At 38.8% G+C, this 18,143-nt stretch overlaps 1 protein-coding gene across 5 annotated transcripts; it reads right to left on the reverse strand.

The window, feature by feature from the left end:
- Positions 1-211: 211 nt before the first annotated feature.
- WASHC3 (WASH complex subunit 3) lies at positions 212-16,617 on the reverse strand. Of its 5 annotated transcripts, XR_012764814.1 has the most exons (8): positions 16,480-16,617; positions 14,902-15,000; positions 12,501-12,566; positions 10,934-11,062; positions 9,312-9,422; positions 5,233-5,297; positions 3,130-3,214; positions 1,782-1,870 (listed from the first exon to the last, which is right to left on the reverse strand). XR_012764814.1 is itself a non-coding variant. In XM_075428662.1 (7 exons), the coding sequence occupies exons 1-7, from the start codon at positions 16,528-16,530 to the stop codon at positions 1,786-1,788; spliced, it is 603 nt and encodes a 200-aa protein (XP_075284777.1). In that variant the 5' UTR covers positions 16,531-16,617; the 3' UTR covers positions 212-1,785. The 5 variants fall into 5 exon arrangements, 4 of the variants coding, with proteins under 4 accessions (XP_075284777.1, XP_075284776.1, XP_075284780.1 ...); XM_075428662.1 differs by lacking the exon at positions 3,130-3,214 and having other exon boundaries at positions 212-1,870; positions 9,312-9,419; XM_075428661.1 differs by lacking the exon at positions 3,130-3,214 and having other exon boundaries at positions 212-1,870.
- Positions 16,618-18,143: the final 1,526 nt, after the last annotated feature.

Raw genomic sequence — 18,143 nt, forward strand, 5'->3', positions numbered from 1 at the left:
AGCGGTTATGGGATGTTCAGTTCTCTTCTAGCCAGAGTGCTAACGTGGCTTAGGTTAAACTCCAATCCCTTATTTTCAAAACGCTCCCTTTCAGCTAGCAGATTGATGCGACTTCAGTGTAACAAGTTTTGGAGATACATGTGTCACAGAGACTCCAGAAGAATTTTCATCATGTTTAAAACAAGGTAAAGGATTAAAATAGGAGCACAACTTTGGTTTACAAAACATAGCTTTAATTATACAGATTACTTCAACGAGTTTTAGAATATAGATTGCAAAAAGTCACCAGTGTTTTAATATCTGCTTTCTAAGATACTTGTTGTCAATGTTAATACTTGCCAAGTTTTATCAAGTGTTAACTACTGAATATTTTTAAGTGTTCAATAATATTTAACTCATTGTTGAAATGCCATCTCTAGACATTTGCTAGTGCATATATGCTTTCATAGGGATTCAGATATTACTCTGATTTACAGGTTATGAAGAGCTTAAATACCTCTGCTAGACTCAAAAGGGAGCCATGCTGAAGTTACAGAAAAAAAAGCAGCTAACCAACTGAAGTGGCATAAATAACTAAGAGAGAAGATAATGACTCAGTCGTAAAAGCTAACAAATTTATATACTTAGAATTCGTCTTTTCTTGGTCTCAGAAAGAATGTGAAATACCAGAAAGTGAATGACTGTCTGGCCCACGGCATTCTGGTAAAATCACAATAATCTGGGGAATTCAAATGGATTGCGAAGGATTTCAGTGGAATAAATTATATTAAAGAAGATTCTTTAACGAAATGTCGTTTTTGACTCATGCAGTAGATTAAGTACTTTGGAGGGAAGTCTTCAGGGCCAGACAGGCTCCAAGCAAGGGCAAGGCAATTTGGGGGTGATTTCTTATCCTATGCAAACTGCTCAGCCACAGCTCCTTTCGAATAAACCCAACAGCAGTCAGAACGTGGTTTCTACAGACCCATGTGACAGTGAACAAGTAGTGAGAATCTGGTATTCCATTAATAATCTCCCAGTCACTTGCTTCTTTTACAGTGTCATTTTCAAACCAGTCTTGCAATGCTTGTAGCTTTCTTCACCACTGTAAGCTAAATTTGATAAATCAACTCTTCTGCAGAACAGGAATTGAATTAACAACTTTGTACAGACTCTAATGTGAAATGAAATAGCAGTATATACTTTGAAACCAGATTCACATTGGGTTTTAATGTATTTTTCACTTGTATTTTAGTTTCTCTCAAAACAGAGTACCACTAATTTGCAATCACCATAAGACAGCTGAGTTCTGTGTAATTCTTGTTGCGTCCCTTCAGAATACGGTCTATTAGCAAAAAATACAGTTCATCAGATTACAATTAAACAATTACAATTTGAAAAGATACTGTACCTGTAGGTTATGGGACAGAAAGAAGGCGACTTAGGTTGAAAGTGCTACACAGAAAATCCAGCAATGACCAGAATGAAGTCTTAGAGACCTGGAGGTTTAGAGGCGTGGAATTTTAGAGTATTACAAAGTAATTTCAGAAGAATCAGAAAGGAATCCGAACCGATGCAGCACAAAAATTTCAAGGATCTCACGACTAATTTTCGCAGTGGAAAGGTTCAGGTTGAGACACGCTGCTTGTTCAAACTTTCTGGGAGAGAACATGGAGGATCTTAGTTCTTAAAAATACTGTCAGATAAACAGCGTCACCCATGCGACCCACGCAAAACCATTGTCTGCTAAAGCTCCACACACATTAGCACTTAACAGAGGTTTCCCAAGGCCGAAATCAAGTTTCTTCAGTCACTAAATGAAGATTCGCTATCAGAACTGTCTTCTGCTTTCCCATCATCTCCCCAGGCAGGCACAGGGGCATCTGGGGTCCTGCAGGCAACCAAAACATTCTGTGTTGTAAATCCTAGAAGGCGGCCGAGAACACAAGCAACTTAGCATCTAATGCTAATGTCCTTTCACCACAACTGCATGCACTTTATATCCACAACGTTTAACACATTAACTCTTTACAAACTCACACCTTCTTGGTATTGCTTCACTTAAGAGAGAAGATAAACACTAGAAACTGTAACTCACTGGTCATCAAAACTCTGTGGACATCAGTTTGAATGTACACCTTTGAGGTTATCAGAAATAATGACATACCACTAAGAAGCGGCAAACACTCGTTCAAAGAGTTGAAAACAGGCAATAGTGATCAAATCGATTTTTTTTTCAATCTTCAGAGGTACTAGGGCTGAAAGGAACATGCTGTACACCATTAAGCAGTGTAAATAGTACACGAAAAAAATAAGACAGGAAATGAGCAATAATGTGTCCAACTAAAACTGCAGGGATAATTTAGAGAAGCAAAAAAGAATTACTCAGAGTGGAATTTGGCTAGAACACTGGGTTAAATTTGACATGCAAAGGCAGCCATGGGATGTTTATTGACTATAAATGATCAGATCTCTTGTATTTAGTTTTGAAGAGAATATTTAAGACGGAATCTTAAGATTGTGTCAAAACATTTGCTCAGGGAATCTACTGGGAATGAAGGAGAGAGAAGCAAGCCATCTAAAGGCTAACTAACACTACTGACTGAAGATGCTGGCTTGCCCTGGAATCTCCCTTCTAAGTATGTAATGAGTTTGACATGACAAGCAAGACTGAGCCTGGTAAATTCTGAATCAAGGTAGAAAACATAAATGCAACTGTACTTGGGGAATGGGAAGAATGATCTTCACAGAAACTAGCTTCCTGTACGATAGTTAACTGCTCTCTTAGATAAAATATTACATTTTAAACTAAGCCAACAATTGTATTATTCGTCCCATTGTTATTTATCTTGGGGCTATCCCTGTGTGCCATGCCACAGAATTTCTTTTCCAACTTTAGTTCTCTTTATTATAATTTCTGCTGGAAACTGCTGAGGTACCTTTAAAGTGTTTCTAAACATTTTGGGTGCAAAAATGAGAAGTGCATTAAAGAACTGTAAGCGAGCCTTCTCCCTCCCCCCTGCACACCTCCAAAATAAATTAAGAGAGAGTTTGCTTTCTCATGCAGATACCACTTCACAATATTATTCCTTGTTGCTGTGGTAATGACAAAACAGAAAGGCCGTGCAAAGACATGTGATCTGGAGAGACCAGTGCAAAAACTCTCCTCTAGTAAGGAGAGGACGATGGCAATGAATTCCTTCAGTTCGTGAGGGCAGGACAAACTCTCCTGGAACTGTAGACAGGCAAGAGAGGAAGGATAAGAAACAACAGTTAAAAACAGATGAATTATGAGCTTGATAGAATAGGCAGTTTTCAAACTCTGTAAAAAGTTAAGAAAGGAACGATAAGAGAAGTAGAACTGCCGAAGGAAGAGAGTATAAACAACTCCGTATCATAAGAATTAGCATCTCTGCAGCCACAGAAAAACCAGACTCAGTCACTGGCGAGTAGCTGGGCGAGTCTGCAGTAAGCGACTGAGCATACAGCAATGCGTACATTTTCCTAATTTTCACTGGGACTGAGTGAGCGGGCCTAAGGAACATGAAGACCCAAGACATAGGTGTGAATGACAAGATACATATAAAAAAAAGTCTTATGATACTGAGACAAGAAAGCAAGAAAATTAAAAGAAAGGTCACTCCTTAAAATATTTTGTATTATGAACTTTCATCTTGCCAAATAATTAGCTTTCTTTAACCGGGTAGATTTGCTATACAGTTTTCAAACCAGTAACATTTTAAAGAAAATCTGCTTAAGCATTACTGTTGCACAGAATCTTTGAAGGTGGACTTTGAGACCAAACCCCAGACATATGCTGTGAGCCCCAATCCACAGTAATAATATATCTGTCTTAACCCAAAATAGACAATCCAAAAGCAGGTGCTTTCTTTAAAAAGCTTGTGAAATTTTAACCTATTATCTTATTTTTATCTACCATAAAAATGCATCCAAACAGGAAGAAATAGCAGCATCTACAGAAAGGTACGGACCAGAAACGCGGAGCAAGAAATACAACGCATTTAACACACATATAGTAAAACCATGTTTGATAACCCTGTCTCAGACTTGCACCGGTTCTAACTTGTGTTCTTCTTCTCATTTCTCATTTGACCAGTAAAAACATCAAACAAGGAATAACTACTTTAGGCTTATTTAGACACCAGGAAGTAGCTGGGAGATAAAGTGACTCTACATATGACGATACTTCGGTTTTGCTATATTTTTATTTATTTTATTAAACAAGTTGCTAGTTTCAGAATAAGCCTTTCCAAAATGTAAAAAGACTTCACTGGAAAGGAGAAGTGGACTTTCTAATACGCTGACAGTTTCTGAAGAGGATGCAAAAGTGCTTCAAACAGTTTAGTGGCTATAATGTAAGAAAGAATGTTACTGTTTTCATCAGTTTAACAAATTCTGTGAAATAGTACAGTAAAACTAAACTATGTGTCAAATGTAAAATAAGCCTAAAATTCATGCTTATGGCCAGACAAGTAGCTTTGAAAACGAGTATCTATTCTGAGTAGTCTTCACATCAGGTTAGCTCAATCAACAGTCAGAATTTCAAACTGCTGACTTCAATTCACACTGTCAATGTTGAAGTCAAGCTGTACACTCGATCTACTGAGGGAATCTGGAGACAACTGTGTTGTCCCTCATGCATCCGGCAAAATAAAATAAGAGTTTGTTCTTACTACTCTACACTGATGACATTTTGTTATTGAAGTGTTGGAAGAAAGTAGCTGGGAAAAACCTCATACTCTAAACAGTACAGCGAAAATGGCTACTGACGTATTATTTGATTCCTCCTCGCTAAATGCACATTGTCAAATGTTACCTTGTCATTGCTATGTCCTTTTCCTCGAACGGCACTACCTCTGCTTGGCTTGGAAGAAATCCTTCCATTGCCTTCCAAGTCTGAATGGTAAAGTCCTGCAACTTTCTGCTTGGGAGGGTGCAGTACCTCCCCATTTATATTCCAGTCTCTACTTCCTGGCCCTTGCCTTGGACTAGTCAACGCGGAAAAGACAGCTGATACTTTAGATTGCATCTCTCTCCTCCTTTGGTACTGATGGCCCTCTTCAGACCTATTAACTGCTAAAAACGCCCTTCACGGAAGACTTCAAAACCTGTTTTAATGCTGAAAATTTAGATTCACAATACCATAACCAAGCTTTTCTAAGCATACTTTTTTCCAAGTTTTTTAAACACATGTTTGAATTCCAGCCCTGCTGAAAGTTACAAATTACTTACTCAAGAAGTTCTGGATTTAGCCCTTCAGAAATCATTTTGTTTCGTATTGCCATTACAGGAACACCCTGTGTAGAAGGAGGAAGAATATAAAACTACTGGACACAAACAGATGAAATAAATTCCACAGGTTCTTTTAGGCTACACCTTCATACAAATTTATGAATGCCACTTGCTGAACAAGAGCATGGAACGATAATCTCAGTTGCCATCAGTATGATCCTAGAAGCGAGAAATGACTGAGATCAAAGGCCCTTTTAATCCTTCTTATATTTATGGCAAAACATCTAGAGAAAGTTTCAGGGAGATCATCAGGAACGGACAGATATATTTGCAATTCATGCAGATAAAACCAGGAAAGCGAAGTTATGTGTATGGATGAGAATGTGAGGAAAGCACAAAGTAGCACAAAGACAGCAGAGAACAGTTGTGCTAGAAAGATGAAGAAGACTCGGACATGCTGAAGGTATAGCCAAAGAGGGAGCAAAACCAGGAAAGTGCATCTGGTACAGCTCCAGAAAGATATCTTCAAGCAGTGCAAAAAATTGGAAAAGCCTTTAAAAAGCATACAGAAAAAGGCAAACGGGACATAACAACAGAAGCACAATTTCAAAGTGATTCCTCTGAATACAAGTGCTTGTACAGTCAGGCTTCACTCTTCTCTGACTTCTGGACAGATTTTAGCCAACTATGTATATGTTCAAAAAAATTCCTTCCTTTCACTGCAAGTCCTTCCACAGCTTCTCCACTTTATTTTATTCAGCAACACCTAAACATCCCCTCATCTTGGATCACATACCCAAGAACACTTTGACCCACTTCTTCTTACGAGACACATTCCAACAAACTGCTCCTATGTTTCCACTAGAGCTGCTCAAAGAGAACTTCTTGCGTTGCCATCCCCTACTGCAAACCATCAGAAACACCACCTGGATCACTGCAAGCCAAGACAGGAGGAGCAAAGGAAAAAAAAAAAACCAAGAAAAAAAAGAGGATACAATTTCTCAATTTCTGATTTCCAAGGGACAAAGCTGCTGGTGGTCTAGGCTAGGAAAGTCAGAAGAGCCTCACAACCTAACTGAAAATTAGTGTAGGATTCTTCTGGCACAGGACAAGTATCTTTTGTCCCAAGTAAGTAAAATAGTGACAAAATAAAAGGCAGCCATGACCAAAGTTCCAGAGAAGCATGTCATACTAGTGACAGCTGCAGTAGCTAACCTGGCAAAGTGAGAGCTAAGCTAGCTGTCTTACTGTGTTTTCCTTGTGTAGTTTCACAGTAAGGATCACAATCAAGACTTGTGCATGAAGACTCTGGAATAGCACACAGACAAGTACATAGTTTTAGCAATTTATTAGGCATCTTGGCAAAAATGTGACTCAAATAGTTGCGAGGTATTAGCTTGTAATAAAGAATTTCTCAGTAATTCACCACTAATGTACATCACAAAGGGAAAGCATTTGAGTATTTCATGACAGCTTAAAATATTCACTTATTCTAGTACAGATTTGGACACTAGGGATTGTGTGTGTCTGTACACCACCTCGTACTATCTAATGTTTTTCCCCTTGCTTGGCTGCTCTTAGGGTTCCTGTCCCCAGCTCAGAAGTCACTAGTGAAGTGTTTATGCATCAATTCAAACCACGTGAAAACCAGACTGAGTCAGATCAGGTGAAGCAGAATTGGTATTTGCTCTCAATCAAAGGGAGCTTGGTATATGAACTTGTAAGAATGCACTGGAAACAGTTCATGTATTTATTTATGTTCACACTTGGAGAAGCGTTTTATTCCAAAATTGTATCCATCAAAAAATGTAAGAAAAAAACCTCTCAGTACCCTGATATACCATAGATTTACAAAACTAATCTTAAGTTTAATCAAAATGCCCTTTAACAGTGCACTTTTTTTTTCTGAAGGAAAGCAATTAACGTTGAATCTATATCTGTTTATAATACAATTAGGGCATTACAATTACTTTATCTTTCATACTTTCCTGAGTTTTAACCTGGAAAATCAGACCCTAATACTGCTGTGATCCTAAATCTTACTAAAATAAAACAGACCACTATTTTCAATCTAAACAGTAACTACGCTGAGCATACAGGTCCACTGAAATGACATAGGTGTACTTTTCTAACATAGGAGCCAAGACTAGATTTCCATCGCATTTGTCTCTGCCCAGTTAAGATCTGAAATAATCCAAATCACTACACACTCAACAGAGTGTACCCAGCCCTACTCCCAGCCTGGTCCTGCAGCTCGGGAAGTGTGCAGGTCCTGGAGAAGCCACAGTGCAAGTAGCGATCTTGTTGCAGCACAGGTTTTGGTTCTCCATAGTGAAGAAAGAGGTCACATACCAACCGTGCTGGCAATTCCTGCAGATCAGTGCACTCTCCATGTTTGGTTTTTATTTCAGTCCTTCAAAGCAAGGATCAATCTACATCAGGCCAGTCAGTATCTTGGTGTCTATGCAGTCATGTTTGGTGTTTAGAATCAAGTAAGAGTATTTGTACTTTACGATTTCAGATAAACTTCATATTTAGACTGCTCCTCTCACACTGTCACTAAATGTTCTGAACATTTATTGTAGCAAATATGATAATGCTTTTGTACAGTTTGCTTAAATATTATTGTTTTGTATTTTAAAAAATATTATTTTAGTATGCTCAACTGCACTCCATCAAAATGAGTTTGTTACTATTTCACAGAACAGCTACCTTTAGTGTAAGAGAAATTCTTTTCATAGTGCTAATTCTTACATACTACAAATATTGTGAGCAACAAATATATGATCAGTTCAAACAAATCTTCAGCTAGAAACTTCATTTGGGGAAATAAATGACACTAACTGAAATACTTGAAGACAAGATTGGCAAATACAAAAACACACATTCATTTGTAGTATGTTAGTTCGACTTTCCTACCACACTGTTTACAACTGGCAGAGGAGTCACCAGGAACTGCCAGGACAAAGGATAAATGTGGAAAGTGAGACCTCACTCCTCCAGCAGTCACCAAAAAAAAGTCAAAGTAATTAGACCATCCAGCACTTTAACATCCACTTTGAAGTCTGGCATTAAATCAATACACTAACACAGTGTTTCTACTCTCTGCTACTACCCCACTGCTAGGTTTTCCAAATGGTTTGTAATAAGCTACCCATGAAGTGCCAATTTGTGATTCAAATGAAAAATAAGGTCTGGAACATCATCCAAAGTACCAAGCAGAGCAATTGTAATAATTGGTCTGAAGAGGGAATGAAACCATGAAGTTAGTTTTAACATAAGCAACATTTTACTAATACTATGACATAGTCATGTTTTCCAGAATTGTAACATGTATTTCAGAGGAAAATTTCCACTGACAGCTTGAAAATAAAACCAGATTCTTTTCTTTGTTTCCAATCTCATTTTTAATTTTGTGGATGTGAAAAAAAGAGCTCTTAAAAAACATCACCAAGAGCCTCCCATTCACCTTTTCACCCCTTCATTTGTTTTCACTCATGTGAATATTGATATTACGTTCATTTATTTCCTATTTATCTGTAGAACAGCCCACAGACAAAGAGGAAAAGCAAACCTGCATCCTGAATAACAGGAAATTGAAGCGGAACCAAGTAGTGAAGCAATTCTTGTATCTCTGTTCTGAACTCTACAGAAATATCAAATACTCCTGCTCTGGACTATACTAGCAAAGCTGCATTTTGTACCCTACAGCACAACCAAACTGTAACAATGTCCACGTGTAGGGAATGACACCAATTCTGCCAGAATAACTACAGTTTCAGTGGCATCTTCAGTGACTCCAGCTAGCACCACTCTGCATTTACACATCTTCACACCTTCTGTTCACAAGTGTATCGGCAGAATTTTGTACAAAGACCTTGCCTGAAGCTGTCTGAGGGAATGTATTAAATCAACTCATTTATTAGAGAAGATGTGCTAGAAATATTGTGATGTTATCCTATGTTAAAGATTACTCATGCAATATATGTCTTCAGACATTTAATGATCACTTACAGCTGTGTGTGACATTCCACTAAAAATCATGGAGTACCCAAAGAATGGTAAGAGAACTGACTTACCACTTGTACCATTTTGAGATATCTGGCGTATCTTGGATCCTTGGCCACAGTTCTGACATTTTCTGTTACCACCTCTGTTTTCTGTAACCCTTCTTCATGTATATTGTTCTGCTACAGACAGAGAAGATAACACTTTAATGGTCAGGTATGCAGACCAGGAGTTTGGAGAGATTTCAATCCATAAAATTTGTAATTTTAGGGTAAAGGGCAATTCTTCTTATATCAAGATTATTCTGATCTACACTCATAGTATTACGGATTTCCAAGATATACGAATACACAAAAAACAGATCTTTCGTCATTGACTGTTACAAGTGTGACTTTCTACTTTTAGTCACAATTTTAAGCTATTGCGCAATATGTGAAAAAAAGGCCTATAACAGCCCTGTTAAGTTTGTTGTATTTAATGGATAAAACAGCACTAAATTTAAAAGTTCACCTTATAAAAAATATTTTAAGGATTATATCTATATATCTCCCCTAGTAGTCCAATGCCTTTTTTCCTCAAAATATTTGACGCCCTGACAAATGTTTCATACAGATCATACTTTTAAACTGTATTTTTAGTACAAACCATTAACCTAAAGAATAACGTCATGAAATCAAAGAATCCTTGAGAGTAATTAATTAAAAAAATGAAAAATGTCAAGAAACTATAGTACTAGTTAAAGTATTTGCTCTTTAACTGACTATTTGAAAGCATCATTGGAAACCTTCTTTCAGAAATAACTGTCCCTACTGTAATATCAAAGAGGAGGAACATTTCAAAGAAAACAAAAGAACGGGGAGTCATTCTCTAACATGACTGAAACATACAATGTCCATAACTGTCCATTCTGTCTCCCATGCTGCTGGCTGCAAATTAGAGTTACAATCTTTAACAGGAAGGGAAAGGCAGCAGAGTACTCCAGCTATTGCTGCTCCACAGCAACTTCCCCCAAGTAAGAGTAATGGAGACTGGAATTGGAGATTTCAAGAAAAGAAACTGTAATAGGAAACTGGGGAAAGAACTCCATCTACAAATGAGCCAAAAAGCCTCACCTAGGGAAGTGGTAATCACAGGATTTAAGTCTGGGTTAAAAAACCAACCAACCACACACACAAAAAAACCCCTCCAAAATTTCACTGCAGGGATAGGATCTTAATGTTGATCACTTATAATAAGCACTTTCTGTACATAAATGATTATAGAAAACACCCACTGTTATAACCTTTGAAAAGACAGTATGTTAGAAACTCCAATTTGAGCTGAAAGCTCATTCTAAAGGCAAGAGAAAAGAGTTGGAATTATGTGATTCAAACTGTTGTTTTCATTCACAACCTTCCCAGTCCCTTGATGTAAGTCATGTTCGTATTTTAGTGTGATTGAAGAAAAGGAGGCATTTACCATCAGATTTGAGTTAGTTCTAATTATTTAAGCCACAGATTCAAGAAAGGGTATACTCTTTTTTGTTTTAAGTCACTCATTAAAACACATTCATTAGTCAAAAACGTAGTTTTAGATGTTTACATTTGATTGCTCTTCCAACAGACTTGCTTCTTCCATCTATTTCGAAAGAGACTAGAAACTTGACACAGAGAGGTATATTCCTTCAATGTATTAATTATGCTTCATTACTTACTGCAGATTGAGGCGATACAGCTGTCTGTTGATCCGTAGTAGCTTGTGCCACCGGACCATTCGTAACACTATTCATATCTGCACTGGACACTTCAAATTTGACATCTTCTAGGCCAGGAATAGAGGATAACTGAATGTACAAAACATCATCAAATAAGCAATGTTTAAATAAGAAATGAATGTATCATAAGTCTATGCGTACAATAAAATCTGCAGTATGCTGCTCACCACTTATTTGCCACATAGGTTTCACATTAGTAAAATTGTAATTTTTAATTTTGATTGGCAAGAAAACCCCAACTTTTATTTTGATTGGAAAAAAACAAACAAAAAAATTCTATTCAGGTGACTTCTACCACAAAACCCCAAAACATCCCACTGGAGCTTTCACTGTTAATCCAGGGCTGCAGTGCAGGAAAGGCTTCAGCCCCTTCCCAGCACTTCACTACTGCACTTATGAACCACACAAAGGCCGTGCCATCTTCCCTGCTACTTCCTCTACAGTGAAACAAATCATGACAAGAACAGCACTGTTACCTAACAGATGGGCAACTGGTTACAGATTTTGCAGTTTTCTACATCTTGCACTCTTTTACGGAAATGCTGAGAATGGATATTAAATACCACCAAATATTTATGTGAAGGAAATACTATTTAACATGATTATGAGGAATTCTGCAAAAATTATCAATACTGATCATTTCTAAATATTTTGAAATCAGTAAGAGTTAGTAAGCACTGTTTGTACTACTAGCGTATTTTTTTCACAAAGTTCTTAATGAATGGTTTCAAAATGTCCTACCCCTGCTCCCAGAAAAGCCAACCAAAATTGCTTCCATTATTATTGAAAGAAGGATTGGTTAAAACTGTACAGTGGGTGGTTTTCTGTTTTTTTTTTCTTTTAGCAAATTAAATGATAATACACGACTACAGATTATATCCTTTTGTCCTTTTAGCTATAGAAGATACATCAGACACATCTGTGTTAGCTTAGATCCAATTCAGGTCACATTTCAATACCAATAGGTTCACAAAGCATCTATCTAGCTACTTATACCAGTTGAAATTTTTACAGACTGGTAAGACTTACAAAGAAACTTTTGCTTTATAAAGGGGGCAAAAATATCTTATTAAAGTTTCCAAGGCAAATGCAATTTCATACTGGAACCCTGCAACAGAACTTGCTATTTTAGTACTGGAAAACTTCCCTCGGTTTTCCTAAAACCAAACACTGCAATAAAATTGAGACAAGTAAACTGCCATGTAGTTCAGTTGCCTTTTCAAGATCCAAGTGCTCCTTTCCTGTTCAATAGCCTTAACAGAGACAAAACCAACATTTCCACTATATGCTGTTGGTTCCTTTCTTCCCTACCAACTATATGTTCAAATGTTACACAATGTAAGTGGCAAGGCATGCAAAGAGAGAATTTGCCATGTGAGAATTTGTATTAGCTCCTTCAAATCATTATGAAAACTTATTTGCTCAGTTCAAACTACGAAAAGGAAGCTAGGTCATGTAATCAAGGAGGCTGTCACTGTTCGAAGATAAAATCTGTACATATACAAACCTTTGCATCCAAAATATTGAGTGTTGTTTCAATTTGCTGGATACGGAGAGAGAGCGCTGACAATTTCTAGAATAGAAAACAATGAGGGTGTGAAAACATTCCCCTAAGCCACTTGTACTTATAGAACAGTTCACAACTAGCTGAACAAAATCACTTTTGTCTTCTACCCGATGAAGGCACAATAGAGTGTAAATGAGCTGAATATTATGAAATAAACGAAGCAATGACATCCCTTTTCAGTAGAGTAGCTACAGTGGTTCAGATTTTAAGCAATTTTACTAGGCAGTTAGTTTTCCCAAATAATGACCGACAGAAATGAAGACAGACTATGTACAAAAGAAAGCAAAGGCAAATAGAGTATTACTGTGGGCAACTGGAGAATAATGGTAGACATATTGTACTCTCACAGTTAACAAAACATCTCTCTTCAAAGCTTTTTCCAATGTGGAAGATGAGAAGATGCGATGTGTGTGTATGTAACAAAGCAAATACAAAGCAGAAAAATCTGATAGATTGAAAGTCCCATACAGTCAAAATGCACAGTGAACCAAAACCAACCAGAAGCTTTATATGCTCCAGGTGCACCTCAATCAAATTCTGACACTTTTTTTTTTTTTAAATACAACTTAAGTTTTTCAAAATTACTCTGTAAGAACTGCCGCTCTTTTAACTAATCAGTACCATACTCCACCAGACCTGTCCAAGTGAAGTTGGCTAGCATGCTGGCTGGCATATTATGTACCCCTCTGACAGCTTTCTGGCACGTTGGCAAGATTCTGTCTGGCTCTGAAGCAGAACTTTAACACCCTAAGAAAATGGCAGCTCTGCCAATATGCTGGAAGTAAAATGAGACTGACAGGAGTTAGTCTTTTTGGATAGTGCGCTGACTTGTTTACAGATGGTTTTGGTTCATGAAGAAGAGTTAGCTCCTATTGAAAGACAGATGGTTCTTGGTTCATGAAGAAGAGTTAGCTCCTATTGAAAGAAACTATGTGCCCTACATGTAGCTGGGGAAAGGGGAGAAAAGATGTACAAAAGACAGTTATATAACTTTATGGGTCAGTTTGACCAGACAAGAGCCAAGAAATTTAGAATTAAGGATGGTGTCAACCCTAATCCTGGATTTCTTGGCTTCTATTGATTTACACTGGGACCTTTCACATTAAAAATACTTCTGGATTTCATAAAAACAAAAAAGTTTTCAAGGAGTTTATAAAGCAACTATTGAGTCTCTTAGGTAACAACACATTCAGGTTAACTAATAACTGTTTTATTAACTAGATTTCACAGTGTTGCTGTGTGCTTAAGATGGCTTTAAATAAGTGTGTTCTGATTTCCATAGTGCCTATGTAAGAGCTAATAGTGAGATCATGTGACAGCTGAGTTTTGGACAACTCACAACAGCATCACCAGGCAGTTACACTGTCCCATGTATCAAGTTACAACAAGTTTAAAAATCTACAAAAAAATTTACTTTTTCTCCTCTGAAGCTCCACATGCTGATGTGGTAGCCAAATTTTATAGTTGTCACGGGTCTGGCTCTAAACTTTGCAAACAAATAACAGAATTTCTCAGATTACATGGTTTAGTCTAATTGGATTTGACTGATGCCCTAGCCCTGCTGGCTAGGGCTGTATAGTAGTCTTTGTTGAATAAACTAGCGAACAGTTACAAAAAAACCACTAACAACAAAAAGGCTAAGCTCAAAGCCACATTAGAAAACACCCTTTCTACAAGGGAAGAAGCACTCTTGTCCTGTTCAGTCGACAACTCTAGTTCTGTCCGTCTGGTATATTTCCATTGAAGCTGAAGTCACCACAAAAATTTCTTAACACTAAATATTTTTAGTTTTCTCCTTTTTAGAAGACACTAAAATTAACTGCTTCCTATTCCATACTCATCACTTGCTAAAAATGTCTTTTTTCCCCGCATCAAAATTATTTACATTCAGAGCTTAGTGTACCACCCTTTTAAATTAAAGGTGCTAAAATCTGAAAGCAAGTTTTGATTCAATATCCTAGAAAAACAGGTGAGAGGGATACCGACTGTCAAAAGGGATTCGGTACCATAGGAGTACGGCATCCTTCCAAAACACAATGACATCCACAGATGGAGCTGCTCAGAACAAATCTCATGTATCAAAAAGTTCAAAGACTGTGCCAAATACAAAAGTTTACGGAAACAGGATTAAGTGTGGTATAATCAGCAGTTCATGTGGATATCTCGGGGAAAAAGATCTGTCTTAAGCACTTACTCAAGTGAAGCCTTGAACAGAAAGCAGACTAAATTTTTTGGTTTAAGCTACCGGTATCTACCATCAAAAATATTGAAGTGAATGGTTCTCATTTCTAGAATTTTTTTTTGTTGCATAAACTGACAGCTGGGAAAATAATAAACATACCTCTTCACAAACAGTAGAAAAGCGGTTGAGAAACTGCACTGTGTGAACCACAAACTGGTTTAGAAATGCTACAGTTCTCTTCTGCTGAAGAGCAGGAACCTGCATTAAATGATATAAGAAAACTAGATTATAGATAGATGTAAATTCCCACATTTGGATTCAAAGACTTGTTAAAAAATGCAAATGTTTTAGAAGAAATTATTTTAGAAATCCGCCTTAAGTGCGCTTGCTATGAATGTATATATATAAACAATTTTTTAATATATATACGTATACACATATACAAATCCTACTGCACTATCAATCTACTGGCAGTTGAAACGTTGCAGGATACACAGACTAAGCAACAAGACCCACATCAAGGAATGACTGTTATCTTATTTAAGAAAACACTCTGAGATGAAGCTGTGAACATTCCTGAAAATCAGCGTTAAATTTTTAAAAAAACAGAGAGGAAATCAGAATCTATTCCTTCTGAAGCTTAAGAAGGAGAAGCAAACTTGGTCATCCATACAAATCCAACACCATAATAATAATAATAACAAAAAAAAAAAAAAAGAGTAGTGAAATTTCTTCTCGGTCTTTAGCGGCTACCTACACTTCTTATTTGCAAGCCCAGACTATCCTAAAATTACACTTTAGAGTGACTCCTCCAGGTCAGATCCGATGCACGCATGCTTTGCAGACTAAAAGGCAGAATGTTATGTTTGTCAAAAAAAAAGTCTGGTGCTCATAATGTAACAGGCAGTTGGCTCTTTTACTTAAACCATTACACAAGACTGGAATCAGGAACATTCAGACAAACATCCATGTGTAAAATTACAGTGCCTCAGGGTTAATTGCCTTGGACAATTGTTTCAGTCTGAAACTTCACACAGGAAATTACTCTATGGAATCGTAATTGGTTAAAGTGAAGGATCTGCAAGGCAAATTCATTGCAGCCAAGATTCAGCGGCACTGAATAACAGTTTGTGAACTTGGGGGGGGAGTCTCTGGTCTTCACCTCTTCTTTGGTCTTCCATTTGTCAGTGCGGCCCCTCGCTACACTTTGCCAGTCTTAAGATGTCCCAATTTTTCGCAAGACTTTTGTCGCCGCTATCTCAAGTTCTCAGCCTGTGCGCCTGCATGGCAGGGGTTGCTAAAGTTCTCATTCTGTAGTTCCAAATCTGCCAACGACCCCACCGGGAATCACGGGGCGGCGCAGAGCGTGGAAGGACCACTGGGACAACGGGACCTGTCCGGTCTTTACGCTCCGCACCTGAGAAACACAGCTCGGAAAAGGGCTTGGCGTCACTGGCAGGCCTGGACGCGCAGCCCTGCGCAGGATCTGCCTCCCAGCTCTAAGCCTGGGATGGCCTCGCCCCGCGACAGAGCGCTGCCGCAGGGCCCGCAGCCAAACGCCTTCACCAGCGCACCCCGGGAGGCCCAGCGTCGGGCCAGCCCGGCCGCCGGCGGCCTCGCTGCGGCAACTGGGCCGCCGGGGGCCGGCGAGGCCGTGTCAGGGCCCGACGGGGGGGGGGGCTCGCCCAGCACCAGGGCCAGCGCAGCCGCCGCCGCCGGGGGAGGCAGCTCCGGTACCTTGGCGAGGTCAATGCCGGAGCCCACGATGGGCAACCCGTCCTCGTCCATCCCCGCAGGGCCGGGGCCCGGGCCGGGGCAGCCCCGCAGCCGCCACCACTGCACCCCGGAAGCCGCCGGCACTGCGTGCACCGCCGCTCGACCTCGGCCCGGAAGCGAAACCTCCGCTCCGAGGGGCGGGGCCGTGCCCGCCGCGCATGCGCGGTCTCCTCCTCCAGCGCAAGGCCTCATGGGACGCGTAGTCCGGGCAGGGTTACAGAGTAAGAGCTTTCTGGCTTTGGTAGCAGAAATACAAATAACTCTGCTGACTTCCCCCGTGACATTTCAGGAGAACAGCAACAGAAATACCGCCTTGTTGGATACACATCCGACCTCCTGTCGTGCTCAACTGAGCTCTGCCGGCTGAAACCGACAGGCACCGTGCAAGCTGAGGAAGGGGACCCGATCTCCCGGTACTGCCAATCTCTCTACCATCTGTCTAATGAAATTTTGAATGCAATATCTACAGTTACGTACAAGGGATCATGAGCTGAAAGTATATTTGACCCCAGCCTGTATAATATTAAATAATCTCATTTCTGCATCGTCAGCCTGCCTTCCGTGCACTAAGATGTCTGTTCTCTGGGATGTCCGGACAACTGCTTGGGATCAATGCCATTAAAAACCAAGTCATTAAACATTTCAGGACACTTTGCCTCTATGGAGAGTCAGGAATGGCAACTGCATATAGATGACGCATCTAACCTCCAGGCTGATTAACGATGAATGAAAGATGAGAAATGACCTTTGGATCTCCAAAAACATGGCTCCAGACCGGAGCATTATGCACAATTGCATTTGTTAGTAAACCCCAACTCAAACAGTATATGGAAATTGCTTCTCTTGGGTTATTCCATGAAAACTATCGTTGACTCTCAGAATTTATTCTCATGTTAGCCAGTAATAATCAATTCAGAAAAGAATCTATCCTTTGGAAAAGGGATGGGATGTCAAACAACACTGAATTCCCAGCCCTGATGTCTGGGCTATGTTTTGAAGAATCCAGGCTACCCAATGAAAAAGCCTAGAACGATGATGCGTGCCATGTTTGTCGTAACACTGGTACAAAACATGACCAACAGCTCAACCTGTTCAGTAAAACTTTCATTTAAATTCTACGGTTGTATAGTACTGGAAGGGACGGCACATCAGGGTGACTGAGGGTCCTTGTTTAGAGCAGTGAATCCAAACAGAGTGTAATGGAGAAAATATTTGATGAATGTTCTTCATGGCTACATTTAAACTCTGCTACATTTAATAAAAAAAAAAGTATCTTAAATTTAGAGCAGTTAAGAATCTACCATAGTCTCAGGCTATCAGTAGGAAGCTTCTCATGTGATGAGATGAATAAAAACGCACTAATTACTTTAATACCTTGAAGATTAGAACTCAAATGTGTTATGCTAATTTTGGTTTAGAATTTAACAAAATTCCCAATTTACTTCCAAATTATTTCAGTGTGCTAAGCATTTTACAAACCCATATACAGAATCCATGGCAGCTATACACATAGCGCTCAGATCTGTTACTCAAGTTTACATAAAATTATCACTTTATGTACTGAGGCAGCTTTTCTTTGATTTTATATTTATTAATTTCATAATATATTTATTACTAACCTGTTG

The sequence above is a fragment of the Opisthocomus hoazin genome, chromosome 8, assembly GCF_030867145.1.
Source record: "Opisthocomus hoazin isolate bOpiHoa1 chromosome 8, bOpiHoa1.hap1, whole genome shotgun sequence".
Taxonomy (NCBI): Eukaryota; Metazoa; Chordata; class Aves; order Opisthocomiformes; family Opisthocomidae; genus Opisthocomus; species Opisthocomus hoazin.